This window comes from Bombus fervidus, chromosome 14, assembly GCF_041682495.2.
Source record: "Bombus fervidus isolate BK054 chromosome 14, iyBomFerv1, whole genome shotgun sequence".
Lineage (NCBI taxonomy): Eukaryota > Metazoa > Arthropoda > Insecta > Hymenoptera > Apidae > Bombus > Bombus fervidus.
The window spans coordinates 9,068,438-9,090,484 of NC_091530.1; the positions used below are offsets into that span (position 1 = coordinate 9,068,438).

Sequence of the window (22,047 nt, forward strand, 5' to 3'; positions counted from 1 at the left end):
TTGTTCTCTCGAGTCATTGCTATATAATAATAATGATAATAATTTATTTGGAACTCGCGGCCAAGAAATACAACTCGTTTGCGATTTTTCTAATCACACGCTTTCTTCTTCGATCTTCTCATTTATCCTTCCATACTTTATGCTTATACTATCCTTAACCCAGTTGCTTAAACCCACATGTTAAGAGTCTACGTTAGAAGCTCTTTCTATTCTGAAACTATTATCTCGTTTTAGCCAGCCCGATTGCTTCTGCGTACCTGCTAATTTCTCTTCCCTCAGTCTTTCTATCTTCCTTAACCATTCCTCTTTTGGATTTAGTCTTTTGGATTTATTTATTTTTCCTTTCAGCAGAATATCGCGTAATTGTTTCGTACACAGTTCTCATTGTTTCCTATCTCCTTCTAATTTTCGAGCTAATCGTGTTTCCCTTTTGTTAGAAAGTTTCCTAAATTCGAGAAGAATATAAAAAAATCGTATTCGTTAATAAAAGTATCGGTGACTTTTCGTTTGAACTTTGTGGCGAACTTCTTCTTCGAAACATTACGATTAAAATATCAACGATGTCGAGAAAATTATACAACCGTATAAAATCGAGTATCTTCTAAGAAAGATTGACCTAATTGTACTGAATATTTCTTCCTATAACTACTTTGCGAATAATTGACATATAAAAAAGAAAAGAAAAAAAAGTCCTTTAAGTAATCTCAACATTATTAAGTTTTTCCTTGGAATAATTCCAATCTTTTTTTTCTTTTTTTTACCAACAGCATCTATCTGTTTCTTTAGACATAATTTAATTCCTCTTTAATAGACGTTTGACAAATATTTCATCCTGTCAATAGAAAATGCCTCGATTACAAAATAAAGGAATCTAATAAACCATCGATGTGAATTGAATATTCAACTCAAAGTCTCACATAAGTATGTATGCATGTACAATCAGCCATTCGACAAACATACAATAAAGTTTTTCTTTTTCCAAGACGAGGCTAACCAGTTAGGACAGTTGATAATGGCATTCTTTAGACACGAATTAACGAAGAATTCTTGAAGAGGAAGAAAAGATTATACCTCGAGAAATTCCGGTTAATCACGTCGAATGAAAACTGCTACTAGTTGTCCATTTTCGTACGAAAAATCGGTCTCTGTACATACTTGTCATTGTCCTTGTAACTAACTTTCCATTGTTTTCAACGCTTATTTTACATATGACTCATACGTCGTATATTTTAAGATCATTGCATACAAAAATATTTAAACACATTGTATCTGTTTGTGAATTGTGTGGTTAGCTAACTGTATGTCAAATAGTTTCTGATTCATACTAATAACAGATAAAATAAGGAACTGTAGTAGTTTAATAATCCTTTATAAATCCATGTCAAGGTAATTTTCATACCTTACATTAGATATCTTTCCTCTTTTACATTTACTATTATCTATTACCTGTTATCTATTTGCTATTATCTATTACATATTCTGATTGAATTTCGCGATAAGAGAATCTAATTTCACTTGTAACGTACCATGAAACCGACATAAATATTCAGACTGGCTCGTTAAAAACAATCTATCGTTATCAGCGTTCCCATCTCTTCTCATAGTTATTCAAATAGTCTTAAATGAAATTATTTTAATAAAAATCAGCGTATGTAAGAGATTCATGATAATCGAACAGCTAATAGATAGTTAATAATGTATATTCTAGTAGTTAAAAGCAAAATTCGCACGACTACCACGTGAATTTCCTGCACTTTACCCTGGCAGCCACCAATACACACCGAGATATGCTATACCGTAACGTTTAATCATTGCGAAACATTATATTATATTATATTTGCGCATTTTTAGCCCACAAACTACTGTAATACTGTGTTGGCAACTAAGTGATCGCGCATTTTGCCAATATCACCTAATGACAAAATCCGCAATCACTTGGTTGCCAACCCAATAATATCAACCACATTGTAACAAGCTAACGAATCATTCGCATCGTTGAAGATCTATTAATCCGCGAAATTTATCTTATCGTAGACGATGGTGCAGAAAAATGTAGCGACGAACGAGGGTCATGGATGACCATCGTGACAAGAACCATTGCTCTGCTGTATTCTCCAAAAGCAAAGTTATACGTACCATTGACTTGCGTCTGCCAAACCGCGTCACCAACACCCCACAGCCCGGAAACCGTATAAAAAACGTAAGGGTTATCGGGGTGCGGTTTCCAGTGAAGTAGCACGACGATAAGACTAACGTGAACGATAGCGCCCAGCACCATAAGTGGCTGTCTTCCAACGAATTTCATCAAAGAGCCGAAGACCAAGGAGCAAATAGCGTTCACCACTCCGAAGCAGATCATTACGTAGCCAACCCGGTGCACACCCAACGCACAGGAAATGTAGGCCTGAAAAAGAGAAGGATCGAGTACGGTTAAGATGCAGCAATGTTCGCGAAAACGTGACAGATGATCTCACATTGAATGTCTGGTTACAGGTAGCGGATACATTGCATCGTTCGTAACGGATCGATGAAATCCAGTTGATAGAAAAGGATCGTAATAAAAAGATTACAGGTTCGATGGTATTCAACAGCTGAGTTTTATGCGGCTGTCGTAAGGCAAGTGGTCGATTCTACTTTTTCCTCGTTTCTGAATTTCGTTACGTAAGTTACACGATTTGATGTTTCATTCTCGAGGAATGACCGAGCTTCTGTGAGTTCGACGACGCAAAGACAGCATAAATAATGGTAGCTTCTACGATAAAATTGAAAACAATGCCGGTATTTTTGTTCAATTATTTTTCGCAAATTTTCATTGTTTCTGAAAATTACGATGGAAGCCCGAACATCGTTTGTTCGAACGATGGTTAACGCTCGATTAATTGAAGTTTCGCTGCTTCGATTCGTCAATTTGAACTCGAGATCCTATTATACGAACGAAAAGTGGCAGGTAGCGGGGATAATTGGCAAACTGCCATTATACGAACTCCAATTATATAAACTTTTTGTCCCCCGACTAATCCGGATAAGTAGAGTTCTACGGTATGGAGTTGATCAATATGATCAATCGATCGCGAGCGATCTTATCCTGCATACTGGGTGTTCGTTAATGAGAGCATCTCATTGTTGTAGTTTTCTTACGAACGTATGTTATATGTTATAATTTTCTATGATCGAAAAATTATTATATATTTTCAACAAAGAAAAGAAGAGATAAATGGAAATTTACTATTTTCGAGTTTTTCTGTTATGTTAATCTAGTCCCTATTTTTGTACATATGAAATGTAAATCCATATTTGATATCGCATAAAAGAATTATAATTATAATATATGATAGCAAAGTATGGAAGAACGAGTTACAGGATCGGACGACTATGTGCGTGATTAAAGAAGCTGTAAGTCCAAATCGCGTTTCTTGGCCGCGAGATGGAAATTAAATAAATTATTGTTATTATTATTATATATTATAGAATCATAATATAATCGAAACAGCTAAAATATTAGAAAACGATAAATTCAGACGATGGAAGTAACGTGGTGACTAAACATTTCTTTCCTATATTTATTTCTATTATAAATTCCTTCTTCGTATAAAAATAACACAATTTGACGAAATTCTTACGATAAGAAGAAGGCAACGTGCGAAACAATGCTGAAAACGTAAATCCAAAGTAAGGAAACTTGATTACAGAATCAGAGAAATTTCGCTGACACTGTGGATGCTGCGAAGATGCGTTCGTCGTTCCTACGTGCTTTCATTTAGCCACTTCGTGTGCGTGATAGCTGCGCAGGGTCCAGCCACACCATCGCATCGATGCACCAGCGGAACGAGAAAAAAAGAAGAAATACTGGTTCACGAGATTCCAGGTATGGAAGTGGTATCGGGGAATTGCTGCAAGAATAAGATTCTGGGCTATTTATAACATGTCGAACCAGCTGATTCAATGGAAGTCAGCATCCCAACATCCCCGATGCTTTCCAGTAGCGTTTATTCTTCCAATTACTTTATTCCTTGCCCAATTTGCCCACATATTTCATCATCGAACTGGTTTCCAACAGGTTTACCTTCCAAACTGTATCATCTCCTTTTGCTCCTTTTCTTCCCCTTCTCTTTTTTCCTCGTATTTTGCATACGCATACGTCTATACTTATATCACTGCTCGTAAGTACGTGGACACTATGATCGATTGGTCAGTAATCCTGTCGCGCTGTTTTGTTCGTTTTCAAAACCGATATCCGTATTTCTGCGACGTTAAATCATATTTCAAGTGTATTGAAAATAATTTTCAATTCGTTTAAGGAGAAATAAGGAAACTCAGACGGAGAAATTTAAATACGAGATTTCTGTTCGAACGCGTGTCTATTTCCATTTCGTTGTTTGTTAAATCAAACGTTTCGTTCACTGAAACGAGAGCAAAATCGAAATAGAAAAATTAAGGCAAGGAAGGACGAAGAACGCTGGTGAAATACGTACGAGGGCGGATGGGAAAGTTTGGGGAATCGCCGCTGGGAATTGCATTAATTGTTATTGCTATTGTCATTCCGGGAACTTCCAATCTGCCCTCGTATCTATACGAACGAATGGAAAATTACTTGCCACTGCTTCGCGTACTGTTACTACGAAATTGCCACGAGTTTTTCTATTCGAATTTCGCAACTAAATTACATCCTGCCAAATTTAAAGGAATGTCCATTAGTAATGTGAATTACCAGGAAAATATACTTGGCAGACTTGCGCTTATCTTCAATAGGAATTAGTCATTTAATTGCAAGGATCTACGACGATTTTATTCTTTACGATCATTGCACTTATACACACGACGCTATGTAAATCATTTTTACAAGATAATCGCAAAGAACTAAATTGACGTTCTGAGAACCTTGTAATTGTTAAATCTTGTAGAGACGTTGTTCGAGAGGCTTTTTGTACTCGAACGTGGCAAACTAGAAATTTACAGGAGACTTCTAACTCGGGTTCCTAAATTCTAATCGCAAGATTAAAAAAAAAATTATTTCAAACTAATACTAACTAATAAAATACTAACTAACACTATTTTTATTATTTATTTATTTTTACTTAGTCCGTGCCTTTCGGCTTTGAAAGAGTTTTCGGTTTTACATCTCTTTTACCTATCACGCTTTTTACATTTTCTTAGTCTTATGGCGTTATCACCTTATTGCCTCCTCCCTTGTATCTACCTAACTAAACTCTAAACTCTTTTCCTTGTCTATATCTATCTAAACTCTTTTCTTATGTATCTACCTCTCCGCTTATCCACTCTATTATATTGCACTCCGTTGTATACTAACTAATACTAATGATTCACATACTTATACAATCCTTGCGTACCATTAGCAAAATATTATCTCTTTAATGGACAACTTTCAAACGCACGCTTTACCCAATTTCTCAAAGAAATAGACGATAATGTTCTTTTTCTTTTGCGTATGAAAATTCAGCGTTGCCAAAGATCGATCGAATATATACAACCGTATATTTACGATCAATGCCGTATTTATACGCCATTCATTTTCATCCTGGCGATTTTTTAGTTGTACGCAGAGCCAATCGTATATTATACAACTTATAATTTAAAGTCATTCAGCGCTTTAAAAGCCAAAGGATGCGTGCTTCAGCCGATATTTCAGCATATCTGTGATCAGTAGCATGTATTTCCGGAGAACAATTGTACGACCTCGCATGGCCGTTACGCATCACGAACCTGCCGTTCTGTATCCGGTTAGTATCCGGGTGATCCTAGCCAGGTTTTTGTGTTGTATCTGATGAGGATAATGATTAACGATTTTAGTTTACTATTCGCTTTTGTTACTGCGTTTCTTCTTTTTTTCTCTCTCTCTCTCATCCAATGGATTTTCATCGTCCAACATAATACCATTACGTTCATACGACGATACCACGTAAGATATTACGACCGAACCCCTGTTCGATTTTTTTTTGCAAAATAACGTAGAGATATCGGCGATGAGACCAAGTTCACGTGACTATTTGTAATAAAAATACTTAAAAAAGTAAATTACGTGTTCTTAGTGCGTTTATAGGAAATCGAGGGACGTAGAAGCTGGTAGAATGCGCGTAACGTGTAAAAATATGTAAACTATTTAATCGACTGGTTTTACAAATTTATTTTCGAATTCCTACTTCGTGTTATATTTTTTTCCGCAACGATGAAACGAGTTTCGCAACGATAACTAAAAGAATAATATAATGAATTTTATTTTGTCTTTAGTATTCAAACTCAAAATAATTTTGTATCAAGGCTGCTTATACCAATACCAGTCATGTTGATTGGTACTTATCAAAGAGTAAAAGGGTCCTGCAATCTGTTTATCGAACCCTAATTAATCAATTTTCTCGTTTTGTACAATTTCCCACGTGTTTTTAAAATTTTTACTGCGTATCATTCGATATGACGATATCAGTTATCAGGAAAATTCCGGATCGATCGCTAGATAGCTAGATGCTAACACTAACATTACCACACCAGCCAAAACGACGGGTTCTACAATTTTATGTGTTGACCCTCGTTTAGGGATTATGCTTCCAGATGGATTAATAATACCAAAAATACTACATAATATGGAATTGCTTCTGTAAGAAAGTAAGAAATCAATAAATATAAAAATAGCCATTTTGACTGGTTTTGGCAGAAATCGCTTCGTGTTAACTATCAGTAGTTCTAGTGTTAACAGTATTCAGTTATAATATTTGACGAGTGAAACGAATCCCTGGCTAGGTCCTGATATTTTAATTCATTGCAAAATCAGTTCATTTCTAAAAATATAAATTTTCATAAATATTTGTCATCTGTATAGCTCGTACATTTCTTTGCTATTTATTGTCGTTCGTTCACGCGATAGGAGCTCGCGTTCGGATATGTAAGTGAATTTAATCGGCGAAAGTTCGGTTAATCGGCCATTAACTATTAAACCTCGTTGCGGTAAATGAAGTTGTAATAAAACGCGAGCAACGAGATGCGAATAAATGGAATGCAGACGAACCAAGTTCTAGCGTATACCGATGATGAAAATTAATGATAAAAATTGAAATGTTACCGTTACAAAATTATTTATTGTGCTACGATATAAATGCGCTACGATATGCCAGAGTGGAAGCATTGAAATTGTGTTGCAAATTTCTGAAACGAGCAACGAAGAATTCTTGGATAATCGGCTGGATAATTCTGCGTAAACCATTATTCTAACCAATATTATTATACTTTTAAATGGTCGGTCACGTTCCACGAGATCGTCTCGATTCTTCGCTTCGGTTCCTTCGACGTGAAGAGATTCATTCTCGAATGCATAATAGTTGGTTCGTAATCGATGTCTTATCGAACCAAGCTTCCACCGACAACGGGCTCGTTCATTTTGTAACGAGCAGCGTGGGCGAAGTTATACGAATCTCATTGTTGTTCGATTGTTCTGCCTCGTGAGTCGTAAATAATTGCCTGAGTCGTTAAGCAACCGTCGGACAATATATCGTCGAACTCTTGGAAACTCGTTAACTTAATCCTTAAATGTGTGGTTTTTGTCCAAACGCAATAAAACACGTTGGAATTGTTAGTTTATTCGTCGCAAGATCGTAGAGAAAGTTTTACACTCAGAAAGAATTCGTCGTCGAACGATCGTAATACGCTTAGAACGTATAAATAAATCGCAGACTGTATGTTATAAAAATTGAACAATAACAGCTACGAACGATACTGACGTTCGTACGAAGGTTATAAAAATAATAGAATAACAAATATGGGATAAATATACGGATATACAATACACGATAAAACAATAAAAAATAAAAAATAGTTTACGTCAAAACTTAATATCTATAATATCTCGATTAAAAGGAATATTCGTAAGTGCTATTATATAAATCATTATATATACACAAAATGAGTATTTGTGTAATCACGTACGACGGCATCGTGCTTTCAAAAATTAAGCATTCTCCATCGAGAAAATCTCGTTCATAGATTATTAAACAAAAATCAAGTTCTTACATCGAAGGCGAAAAACTAATGTGTTTCTCCTCTTATTTTTGCTCGTAAGACATCGTTTGATTACATCGATGTGAAATTAGAGTTTCGTAGAAATTGCCAACAGTGCTAATTACTCACTTGTGTAAAGTCTGCACCGATGAACGCCTGCTCCATGCCGATCCATATTGTGATTGGTATAAGGAGCTGCTGATAAGGCTTCTTCAGTTGATAAGCAGTTGCCGAGAGCAATTGTATACCACTGAGCTCTTGACTGTCCACTTTTCTTTGTTTCTCGCCATACCTGCAACAGGGAAGAGGAAAATTCTCGTTATTCCGTCCGAATTAAGTCTAAGCTCTCGTCGCGCGACTAATTTGAGAAGTTGCCTCGAGGTTGCAGACATAATCGACAAGTGGGAATGACACAGAAATGGTAAACGACGCAAGTGTCGGAAGTGAAAATTGTCCGTGTCGCACGGGAAACGGATGTCTATTAATTTCGGCGATTTTCGTAAATCCCTGATCGAACGTCGTGCACTTTCAGGCTTCACCGTCTTTAAATTTGGAAGAAAAATAAATAAACACCAGAGGAGGAAAAGATTATGATAAATCCATTCTTATTGGTTCTTCGATATTTACTGTTCGATAATTGAAAATACTATGCTCGGTGTTTGACGAATATCTCAATGGTCCAAGTGAAAGATGAGCTGTGAGATCGAAAGATGCTAATCCTTAGAAGAGTAAGTGACAAATGAAGTTTGGCAAGAAAACAAATCTATAATTTGCGACGATAAGTATCTTGAAATGTTGTGACAATCGGTATTTTGAAATCTTCAAACGTGATAAGAAAATCTACAGAGGAAAAACACGATGATATGCCACATTCTCTTACGAGAAAACAAATTCAAAAGTTCGAAACACTTTCATACAATTTTATATTATCAAAATTGTTGTTTTATCTAGATTTAGGACTAAGTGTCTGGTTTTATCAGCTAAAGAAACGTGGCATATCATCATGCTCTTTTAACCGTAGCTTAAAACCTGTAGTTTTCGAATAGCGTAACGACGCAATCAAACCGTAAGTATATTGTTGTAGAGACTTACCTGGCTCGGCATATTTATTCTAATACATTTGTGGTGCCGGTTTCCTATGCTAAATAAGTAATCACGGACGCCTGTGACAGTAAAGCCTGTCAATGGAGCCTTGATACTCCCATGATTCGAAATGTATCTATTGCGAAATGTTGACAGGAATCAGTGAGGTAGAACGCCCGTAGATTGATTAACAACCAGTTAGAATATATTAATCGCGATGGAAATAGTACGATATGCAAAAGGAATTTGTTAAAGACAAATACAAGTATTTCCTGTTCTCAAATATGATTTCTGACACTTCAAGCATTAACTTGTAACTCTTCTTACAGTTACATACGTACATTTCACTCAAAACACCTGCGACAAACTATAATTGTTTAAACAGTTGCAGCTAAGACAAAAGTAATTCGAATTCCCAGCTTTCTTTATTTAGAAATTTTTCTATGCTTAGTTTAATTTTTATCAAGGGTCAGTTAATTACCATACGGTAAAATGTAACCGATCTAGCTACTGGATCGTTCAAAAAGCTGTCGATAGCAGTTTTAATTGTTGATTTAATTCGTTATATACCGTATATTATACGTTTATTTTATGAATATGAAACGTACGAACTAAAAATAAAAATCTGACGTTGCCTTATAGAAGGAGCGTTGTTTTCCAACAGAAAGGAAAGATCTTCTATTTTGAGAAGAAATAAATCATCTTATTGGTATTTTGATTTTTGCGAAACGTTGTTTTCATTACAAGAAGCTGAATATTCCAGAAGATTATAAAAATCGTTTCTAGGAATCTACTGCTAAGAAAAAAACAAGTTTTACGGAAAAGTAATGATGAAACTATCTAACAAACAATAAACAGTTGTTAAGGAAACGATGCTTATACTGTTTAGTAATATATTATGTAAAGATATATTGTATAATTAAATTTCTGATTACACGACAGGATCAATCATTTTTCATAGGTTCAGAGCAGAGGAAGAGATTCGTTGTTAATCGTTCCATCTTCGTCAGAATCTTCAATCTACGCGGTAATAAAGCAAACCAACACTTAATGAGCAATAAACTTTACATTTACAAGACGCGGGCTCGTTAAAACGAACGTTCGTCTCTCGAAGACACGACCGGTTGATCGAAGGAGTAATTTTACAAGTGGTACGATATAAAATTCTAGTCTCGGTATACTTTAACGTTCAAGTTTATCCAAATCAGACGTGGGAAGCTTAAGCGTAGCATCGCAACCATACGATACGTTCGTCTCACAAAAACATAGTGTACGAAATAACTTCTCCTTGAAAATTCCCTCGAATGAACTCTGTACATTTATACGCACAGAAACAGACTTAACGTGCATATACAGGATGTTTCACGCAACTGAGTCGAACAACCTAAAAGTGTCGTTTATCTGCTATCTGGAAACCGAAGAAAATCGAAGCTTTTCGTCATCTTGATATCTTCTCGTCGAATTTCAAATATTTAGTCGCTACTTCGCAGCAGTCAGTGTGTAATTTTGGCAGAGTATAACTTTGCTTAGAAGATAAATATCGTTAAATTTAATTTCGTAAAATGTACGATGTGGAAAACTGGGAAAGACGTAAGTCTTTCTGCGACGTATTCTCGTGTATATTTATTATCCTAGTTCTCGAACTTTTATGCATATGCCGATCTCACTGTCGTTTTGGTAAGCTTAAAGTCTTGCACGAGGCGATGGAGAAAAGTTTTACCATAACATTGAAGCAAAAATTCAAACAATTCAACGATGATTCGTTTCGCGCTATTTTCAACGAAAGAAGACACGATCGAAACGAACGAAAAAAAACGATGCAAAGAGCGTAGCGGAATTAGAGATGCGTCGATTGCTATACGAAAAACTGCGTAACTCCATTTAGAAAAATATGGATGACGAATGAAGAATCTTCAAAATAATCTTCCATTCCGAAAATGTCTACATACGTCAAATCGTCCATCATCCGAGATCACTGAATCTTGCCTAATGAAACTTTCTTCTCTATCTTCTATCTTTCCGTAGCTATATCTTGACCCGTTCTCGTGGAACACCTTGTACGTACACCGTACACCGTACAAAGTGGTAGTACGTACTTGCTTCGTTTCGCGATGAAGGCTGGCTACGTTCGTTATATCTCGGCGAAAAACCGGTTCAAATTTTTGTCACGGTTTTTTCACCGAAAGAAAATTCCGAATTCAAGTCGAACGTGAAACGCGTGTACACGTTCGAACGCGTAACACAGCCGGAGAACGAAGGGAGAGGGTGGATTTTTACACGAGTCCCTGGATCCACGATCGGCTACGAAGGTCGATAATTTCGAGAGAGAAAGATCGCGGAAATCCTCATGGCGAGCATGTCAGGCAGAGAGGCAGGCGAACACTCGTAAAAGAGCCGTTCAACAGAATCCGGTAAATTATCCTGCCGCTAAATTTAGCCACGGATCACTTGAATACGATCTACCCTGAGGGGGCTGAGGGATCAGCGATTCAGCAGCCAGAAGAAAGTCGGTGGAACGAAGCAACCCGGCCGACGTACGAGAGAAGCCGAGGTTTTTAGAGTCGCTGCAGCCTCGAGCGACGTTCGCCAATTCGCCAAATAAATTTTAAACGGCCTGGTGCTAAACGACCGTGGCCATCTTCTTGTGGTCAGCATTCAAAGGTACGTTTTACGACTCGAGGAATCTGTGTTGTTTGGATTTCTGGCGATTATTAACCCTTAAACCATTGAATGGTCAAGGATGGGTAAGATCTCGCAGCGGTATATCTTTTTGAAATTGTGCAATTAATGAAATTAAACAAGCGGCGTTCTGTGTTTTATTATCATTGAACAACGGACAAAGTGAAAAATAAAATAGAAAAATTATCGTTCGTAATGCTTATAAATAATTACGTCGCGATGGTATTATTGCGACAAGGTAGTATTAAAATAAAATTCGAATGGACTGCGTTCATAATAGATTTCAAGAGTTAAAATAAGAAAATCTGTATATTTTTCTGAAAGTTTAGAAATCTATTATCTAATCTACTAAACATACCTGTCTTATATATTTATAGGATTTATAGTCTACTTGGTATATTTATTATAATATTCCTATATTTATCTTATTTTTATTATTATCGTATTTTAAAGAGAAGATATACTACTAGGTGTACTACTTTCCAATAAACTTGTAAATTAATTTTATTCCAACGTAAAGAGATTCGAACGAAACCTTGAATCTTAACACTTTTTTCATCGCTGAAGTATACTTTTCTATTTACATTTTCTTGTCAATTCTCAGAGTCATCGATGTCTGTTTGAAGATTTTGCAATGGCCAATCATCGGTTGAAACGAGTCTCGCTAGTTGTATCAGGGACAAACATATTCTGGTCACTTGACAAATATATGTATGCTTTACACTGTACACTGTACGCTCTTTTGAGAAAGTTTTAAGACTTGTTGTTGCCTTAAAATACGACGAATTTCGTGGTGTAAGTGACTTACATGGAAGACGAGAAGAAACACGAAATCGTAATGAAATACGTTTAACGGCGAATAGCGTACAATTGGATACGTTCTTAGCGCTAAATTTCCTGGACAAGAGGCTTAACATGATCTTCTGAATTGAACTCGAGAACAGCAGTAAATTAATTACACGCTAGATACTGGATGTCTGGGTAATCGAAAGTTCGCCGGCAAGGATTTACGTAAACCTAGTTACGCGAAAATCGTTCTGTATTGTTTCTTTCCTCCTGAACTCGCGAGCATAATTTCCATTCTCAACGTCGAGCGACAAACAGAGTTTTACGTGAAACTCGTCACTCATTTTTCTACGACATTTTAATCGTTCTTAAGAAACAGCTCTATTAAGAATGAAACAAATACGAAGCTTTTCTCGTAGAAAATATTACATTACTATGTATTTATCGAATCGTTAATGTGACGTCACCTTGTTCATATAACAATTGTTTTTATTGCCTTAATATATAAGATAAAGATATATTTCAGTACATAATAAATTTACTAAATTTTAATTACGTAATATTAATTCGACAACATAAATGAGAAAACATAAAATAAAACGATATATACGATTGAACGATACGACGTAACAAGAATATTTTCGTAGCTACTTTCATTTCGAAAAGAACCGAGTAACATTAAGTTACGTAGAACAATTTTTAACAGCGTTATTAAAGTAAAGATCTTCCAAGAATCAAACAGTTAGATATCGTCATTAAATACGATGCCAATCATGTTCATTAACATAGTTCCCACGACGGTTGAGAGGAAGTGCTAGATAAAATCCTCTTGCCCCTGCGCAAAGTTTTCATCGACCGCCACGAGTCAACGTTCACGTTCGCGAACCTAATATTACGTACTATATTTCCGTTAAAGTAGCTCTAACTCGCACTATTCTACGAATCGATCTGCTAACAAACACGGAACAACTGTTCCAGATTATTTCATCGCTCAGATACATATCTTTGATTAAAATTTTTATACAATTCAATTAGGAAATTCCGAACAAACGAATTCATAATGATTCTATCATTCGTGGTCGTTATTTGCGATAACGTTGATATTTAAACATTAACATATATGTACATACGTTTGGCTGACGAGTAAACGCAAAAAATGTTAGTCTTTCTGCGATTCCGTCTGTGAACTCGCGTCGAAGCCAAACGCATACCGAATGTAACGCCGGCCTCGATCTCAAGTTTACCTCCGACCTTAGCCTTAACACGCTAATGATATCTGAAAATGTTTCTTGTAACTACACCGCGGGTATTTATGTAAGTTTGTCTCACGACGAAAACAAATAAAGAAACAGAGAACTTATAGAGAAATTTGTTTTATCTACTTAAGTACTGTGCTGGGTGCTACACTTTGCACTAATTATAATATTTATAAGCTTGCGGGTATTTCGACGAGTTATCGTATGCGTTATACGTCGCAACTATCAACGTGGCACTTGTCAAATGCAAATTAATTTCATGAACTTATAAAGATATATTGTGTTATTTACTTTTTAAACTATCTTTTATCTACCAATGGCCATCGTATATCTAATACAAATCATAGATCTTATTGACTCGAGATTGTCGAACGTTAAATATTATTCGATCCTAGTCTGCGATTGTGCGGTGCGTGGTACGAATGTCAACGTACGTGCAAGTCATGCACGTGAACATTCTAACTAGAATGTGTCAGCTTGTAAACATTAAACAAGCCATCGGCTAATCCAAATACATAATTCAAGAATGCCTGACTCATAGTCCGCTACCGATTACACTTTTAGCTGTATTAACTATACATATCTATATATATCTAATGAACGAAGGAGAAAGAAAGAAAAAAAAGAAGAAGAAGAAGCGAAGAAAAGGAGGAAAAAGAAGTGATCATAGATATGTTTGCGGAATGGAATGAAGTATTAGCCGTGGACCGTTAATCGATCGTAAACGTGTGTGTGACAAACGCGAGGTGGAAAACATCGGTCGCGCGAAACCGTTCACCACGATAAAACAACGTCGAAGCGTTTAAGTAGCTTCTGTCGAATGCAAGGTCGCTCGGGTTTCCGGCCACCTTAGTATAGATAGATAGATATATATATACGGATTTAATATCGATACGTGTTCGAATTTTATGGAACGTCACGTACGAGAAACGTGAATCATCCTTTTTTTCTGGGAAAACCGAATCCTTATTGTTCTAGAAATATGAGAAAATATTCGTTGCGAAGGGGAATGATTGCGATAATCGTAGATTGGCCGATTTCTACGCATTTGTGGAAAATTTAACGCTAGATGGAAGCGAGAGAACGAAGGAAACGAAGGAAGAAAAGAGACAGAAGAAAGTAAGAAGAGACAGAAGGAGCTAAGAAGAGAAGGAATACAAGGAGCAAACGAAAAAGGAAAGAGTAGAATGAAGACAAGCGAGAGAAGAGGCGAGAAAAAGGAATAAAAGGAGGGAAGCAAGAAGAGACAAGAAGGAAGAATGAAAAGCAAAGGAGACTAGTCATTAGGAGTAGTAACTATCTATGTTCCTGTTTGTCCTCAAGTTCAAGCAGAAATAACTCGATGCTTATCGAACATAAGATTTCCCTGCTTCAACTTTCCTCTACCTGTTTGTACAAATTTGTGTTATATACCATATTTCAATCAAGTCAATAATTTATATATCTATACTTTATCTGACATCTTAGAAATTGCTAGACGCGGATGTTTAAGCAAATTCATATCTTTACGGCCGCAACTAAAATGATAGAAGCTAAGCAGAGAATTGGGTTTTCATCGATCAAATATCAATAGATATTAATAAAATAGAAATCTTACGTTTCGTGTTTTCACGTTTCATGTACTCTCTGTATCTTCTTTTTTGCATTTTTAAATTTGCACTTTAAATTTTCGCGACACAGATTACCAACCGCCATACAACAAACGTCAATACGCTGTAAAAATGTTTATCTTACTTGCAAGCCTTACGAGAAGATTTGAAAACTAGAACAATCGAAAGACCGTAAAGAATTTTGGAAATAACAGGAAAACAATTGCACGACGATATTACAGTAAAAACAGGAAAAATTAACTTTTTTATTTTTCACATACACGAGCAATGGAAACTATTATTACCTAATGGAAATTACATTTTTATTTGTCCGTCGCTATGATTTATGTCACGGTCTCACAATACTCCATTCAATCGATGAAAGAGACGATATCATAAATGCATTCTATAAGGATAGGTAAAATGCGGCACAAGTATCGTTGATGTATGCAACAAGATACCTTCTTCGCTGCAAGTATTTCATTGTTCGAATCGTTTAATGATACAGGAAGCGTGGAATTAGAGAAATGCATGAAGAATGAACTAAAAATAAGCATGAACAAACGATATTCCAGCTACAACAATTTTCGATGATTGTCAGATGATTTTCAATTGGTCTAATAATTAAAAGTTTAAACGAAATATAAGCTAAAATTATTAATTATATAATTATAAAATTATAAATTACAAGCGAAAAAATTCGAATTTTTCTTTTGATATTTATCGCGATACCGTGAACGAGGAAAGTAAATACGTCGTTCCATTCACAAGTACTATATTACAGAATGAATCTCACGAAAAGAATGTCGTTATTTTGACTTCTTTCGTTTCTTTTTTTTTTTTTTTTTTACAAAGATTTCCTCGGTATATTTCCGACAGTTTTTCCTCGAACAATGAATTTTCACGCAATTAATTCATTGATAATAAGAGTCAGCATTGCGTTAAGGCAGCATTGTATTTGCAATTTTTTTCCATTTAATTTAATTTAATTCTGTTCTTCAGTATTGCGATTATGAAAGGGAATTCCGAAGATTCATATCCGATATCTTTGTTCTTACTATCTTTCTTCTTCCACTTAGATCGCATAATTTTATGTAGCGCGAAGAGATCAAAGTGTCTGTAACAATATGATAAACTATTTTTTCATACCATGAAAATGTTTATATTTAATATATGTGCTTGTTACGATGTTTGAAACATTCTTATATTTCAATTTCGCTCCTATTTTATCGAACAATAAAATAATTCCGATTGAGATATCTAACTAGGAGAAGTATTCGCTCGAATATTTCATTACCTGACAGAAACTGCTAAACCTAAACCAATAAACGTATGTACGAGTAAAAGCGACAAAACTTTCCGATATACGTAATATGCAGTTGCAACACTAGTCGCGACCACTATGCCAGTCGATAGTAGAACTCAGTTAGAATAGCGATTGCAGAATCATTGCAGAACACACGGTGTTACGAATCTTTCATTTATTCGACTTCCACTGTTGAGGAATACTGACACACTGCGTGAATGGCTGATTTTATTATGCACAGCGAGTCTAGAAACTGGGCCGGGTTATAACTCTGTTCTTATTGCGGATAGAAAAAGATCGTAGAGGAACAATTTGCATTCTTTATCAAGCTCTATCATCGTAAATCGATTTTTTTTTTATACAATTGCATTAATGCAGTTACAAAGTACTATTGTACCTTTCTTTTCTTTTTTTTAAATAATTTTATTTTTTATAATTTAATTTTTTTATACAATTGCATTAATGCAGTACCTTTCTTTTCTTTTTTTTAAATAAAACCTTACAGTTTCTTTCGCATTTATTGATTCCTCGTACTATTCCGAACAAAGAAGTGTTAGAATACAATGTCAAAAAAATTAATATTTCCTGAGAGAGTTTCATAATTCTTGTACAATATACATTAACGTTAAAATGGATATTACAGTGATAATGAATATTTTGTATAATACAGTAGAGCTCCCCTAATACGAATACCCTAATCTGAACGTTCTATTATTCGAACCGTCTATTATCAAAGCATAATAATTCTCATCAAGAGATCACTTTTTTCCGTTTCAAATTGTATACATATTTGATTCATGCTCGTATACAATGTACTCTTTGTTTTATTCGATCGAATGAATTCTGATCGTATGAGTTTAGTATGAAACTAATAGCGTTTTAATTGTCGGAATAAAACACGACGTAAGTTTGCAATGTAAGTGCAACAAGATTAGATGTATAACGTTGGAAAAGCCACGATCACAGATATTAGAAAACGAGAGCATGATATTGAAAATTATCTAAAGCACGTAGATTACTCGAAGCGGTAGGAACACCTTAAATATACTCGTGTAATTAAATGGTTTCATTTCGATAGAGACGATAATAACGAGGATTTTATACGAATGAAAACAGCCACCGAAAGTGTTAACAAGGAGTTGTCTTCTGATATCGAAGCATTCGATAAAGAACCCCGATGATATCAAAGTACAGGAAGAATGTAACCCTACGCAATTACTTACGTTGAAAGAATTATATGACTTAACAGCGAGAATAGACACGGGATGCATAAATATTGAAAGAATCAGTCCATTAATATTAATGCGTATTCGAATAAATGAAATTTCATAGGAGAAAAACGATAGCTCTATCATCCGAAAATTGCATTATCCGAACAGGTTTGTCTCTCTGTTAGTCCGGATAAGGAAGGCTTTACCGTACATACGATATACGCGTAAAAATTGTCTATGGTGAGCGCTGAAATACTTTCGTGTGTCGGTGTGTTGCTCTCGCCAGGTACGGAGATCGCTAACGCGCGCAAAAATAAAAAGAAGAGAAAATCCAGCGTCATTAAGCGCCATTATAACGTCATCCATGGTACCAGCGGTCGTAACAATGCGGCAAGGTCAGCAAGAATCGCTTTATCTCGGGAGGAAAGAATAAAAGGCGACTAGAGCTGATGGAAACGGGCTGGCGAGTGAATCGGAAACTCAAAGACCTCCTCGGCCAGCCTCTGTGTATCTACCGTGCAAAAGTTTCCCACTGATGATTTTGCTCTTGCAACATGCACACGGGAATGGCTTCTGAACCGTTATAACACAGTACGGTTGGCTGGTGAAGCAACTGCGCCGATTCAAGTATGGACTTGGAACGATAAGTCGAGAACTGTGCGATACGATTCGACACGTTCGCTATTGGTAATGATATTGTAATAAAGAGCAGCAGTAACACGACGTAATGAATTAGAATTATTACGTGTTGGTTTTTCAATGTAACTCCTATTGAAAACGTTTCAAACCAATCAGATAAAAACGTCTAGGAAATCTTCTTAAGATTCGAATCTGTAGTGTGAAATTGTTTATAGCATGGTAGAAACCAAATGATGATAAATATAACAATAATACGAGCGCCAAAATTGAATAAAATAGTAACCTATAGTAATTTAAGGAAATTAAGTACTGTAGAAGGTCGTAGAAATTACTTGAAGAGATTCATTATTGAAAAGTATGAGGAAAAGGAGGAAAATCGTAGGAGAAACATTGTCGATAAAAAGTATTTGAGAAATTTACAAGTTGCAACGTTAGATATTAAAACTATGTAAAAAATTGCAACGTACAGAGATTCTCTTTTCTTGGAATTAACAATTGCAATTTTCTTGGATTCAAACAAGACTAAAATGATATGTATATATGTAAAATCGTAAATCTTGGGAAAATTCAGGAATCGATTCTGACGTCTGAAAATCGAGTTTTTTTTACTATGAAAGTAATTAGATAAAATACAAAAATAAACAACAATTGATATCCGTCTATAACAATAAATAACAATAAATTACATAAACGAGAAATAACAATTTTTATACAATGTTTACCTGAAAATCGAGAATCGATTTTCAACATCCTGAGCTACCGATCTTTCTCCGTCAGTCTTCAAAATTTTAAATAACTATTCTGTAATCTTGTCTGCCTCTAATGTTACTGTCTGTCCGTCCGTTTGGAAAAATGCGTGCCTCTCAAAAATGGTTGTCCGTAAAACATAAGAGGGTCGCTCTGTCCGTGAAACAAAGAACGTCGTGTTACCCGTAAAACAAAAAGAGTCCCTATCTCACGTGAACTCTACGGAGTTTACATATATATATATATATTGATTTAAAAAATTATTTGAGAAAGCCGGAGGTCAAATTTTCGCGACGTTACTTAATCGACGCTAAGAAAATTTACGACCTACGCTAGAAGGCTTACACTAGAAGACACGACTACAAATTATTTGAGAAGATCGCAAATTGCTACGTTAAAAATTACATCCGAAAGAAATATGTTCTTAACGAGCGTGAAACTTCAAGTTACGTTTGTAACGAGTAGATACATTATCGGTGAAGAAACCAAAATCATCCATATGCGATTGGCGTAAGAACATGATTACAGACGTAAAAAAGCGAAGCTAATAAACGCTTGTGTCTGTATTACATTGTCAATGGAAAATGACAGCTGAGACATATACAGTTATTTCTTGCTAATTTCCGAGGCCGATCGCGCGGAATCGTTTACCTCGTTTCGGAATTACGGAGGATCGTGGTTGTGATCGATCGCAACTTAATCTTTCCAGGAATCGGAATTCCAATGGAATCGCAGAATCATCAAACGTGCAATTTCACGCGCAGCACGTGGAATGCGTGTTGCGCTCTGTTATTGTGCAGGTGAATCGACCGAGGATGAATTGGATGTTCATCAAAGCGCATACTGCCGGAAATCGAAAGTAGTCAAGTGTTTCTGGCACAAGAGATATTCCTTTCTCCTGGCAACTATGTATACCAATGCTAAAGAGAGACAAAGGAGCTCCGGCTACAGCAACGTTGGAAAACTTATCGCGTTATGCAGCGTGTTTAATTTAAATAGAAATAGTTCGTTTGAAATTTCTTAGATCTGGCTTAGGGATATTTTAGTTTGCGAAGAAAACTTTTCTCTTTTTTTTTACTAATTATTAATAATAAAATTTCGGGTGGTTTTACGATGAAAACGTATTCCGCTAAAATTTTTAACCAGTTTTAACGAAAACAAATACGCTTATCGTTAAATTAATTAACAATTTACTCCAGTATAATAACACACGTAACAGAATGTGTAATATAAATTGCAACGTATATGTAATAAAAAACCGTGCCATAATATCAAGCGTAAAATGGTTACATAAAAGTAATTTTGTTTCAAACGTACACAGCTATCAAAAAAGTTCAAATAAAATGGTGATTTCATACTAACTTGATTTTGATGATGTGAAACGTTAAACGTGAATTATTACTAGAACAGGATCACGAAATAGACTTAATGGAAATCGCATCTAAACCAAGTCGGTTTAAAGGATGATAGGACAAATAAAAATGTTTAATGTTACAATTTCGTTTTAATGATTATTATCTGTCTTTCAAGTTCAGAATACTCTATAGGTATTATTTTTTGCAATCTTGCTCGATGATATAATAATTTCTGTAAAAATGTTCGATTTTACGTGTTTACACGAATTAGTATGACGTATCGACGTGAATAACATGACAGAGGAAAAGAACAATTTTTCCAACCGCTCCGATATTGTGAAGTACAATCGTAAATCAGACTACAATCATGAACACGAGGCTCATATCTGGACGATTCTATGAATGAAGCATGGATCCACGGTAATACGGTATATAATGGTCTAGCTTTTACGTAATTCATAAAGAATCGTAAAATTCGCACTCTAACGATTCTTCTTATTCACGCGGTAAAATACAATCATAATGATTTATTTATGTCACTTAAAACGCGATATATATAATATAACAGTTTTATACGTAACTATGATATCTTTTACTATTCTATCTTGCCTTCAAACTGCTTTTAGACAACTTTCGAATATCTATCAACTCATTAGCTTAATTTTATTATGTCATTTCAGGTTCGAACTACGAACGAAACAAATTTACAAATTGTCACGCGGCGTATTTCGCAAAGCGAGAATATATTAACAAGAATATGTTAACAATGAAACTATTAGGTACGAGGATTATATAAAGATATCAGGTAGGGTATATTATAAAAATTTTGCAAGTTCGTTATATGATACAATTATCATCATTTCTACGTAGTTTTATAATTTAATAATTCTCATTATACAAAATAGCCTGCATAATTTTCAAATACTCCGTAATTTTCTAATTCCTTCATAACTTAGTTCTGCGATTCTCCTTATATAACATAGTCTATATAGTTTCATAATTTTCACGATCTTCTGGTTTCTCCATAGTTCGATACTAGAAGCTCATAAATTTGAAATGCGGTAATAGCGATAAACAAATGTATTATTTGAACAAGACTCGCAACTATAACTTCTAATCTTCCTGTTTCTACGCAATGACCAAGTTCCGTGAAAAGATAAAATTCTCTACGTGTCAAAAATATACCTTTTCCTATTCACCTTTAAGATTTCCTGTAACAATCTATCTTAAAATTGCTCTTCGGAGTCAACCGTAAAGACTACCGTTGATTACAACAAAAAACTGCTACCACGCGAATCTAAACCTAAACCGCGCTAATGCCCACTTTTTTCCTCCTCTTAACGAATCCTCCATTTCATTCACGTAGATTGTGAGAACGGCCCGCGATAATTT

General features: G+C 35.3%; 1 protein-coding gene across 2 annotated transcripts in view; it reads right to left on the bottom strand.

The window, feature by feature from the left end:
* LOC139994213 (UNC93-like protein) overlaps window positions 1-22,047 on the bottom strand; it is a 56,260-nt gene that overhangs the window by 4,551 nt on the left and 29,662 nt on the right. For both annotated transcript variants that reach the window (XM_072016650.1, XM_072016651.1), the window contains exons 4-5: window positions 8,134-8,296; window positions 2,137-2,404 (exon numbers count right to left, since the gene is read on the bottom strand). In XM_072016650.1, the coding sequence (XP_071872751.1) occupies window positions 2,137-2,404; window positions 8,134-8,296 (431 nt within the window). The remainder of the gene's footprint in view (window positions 1-2,136; window positions 2,405-8,133; window positions 8,297-22,047) is intronic.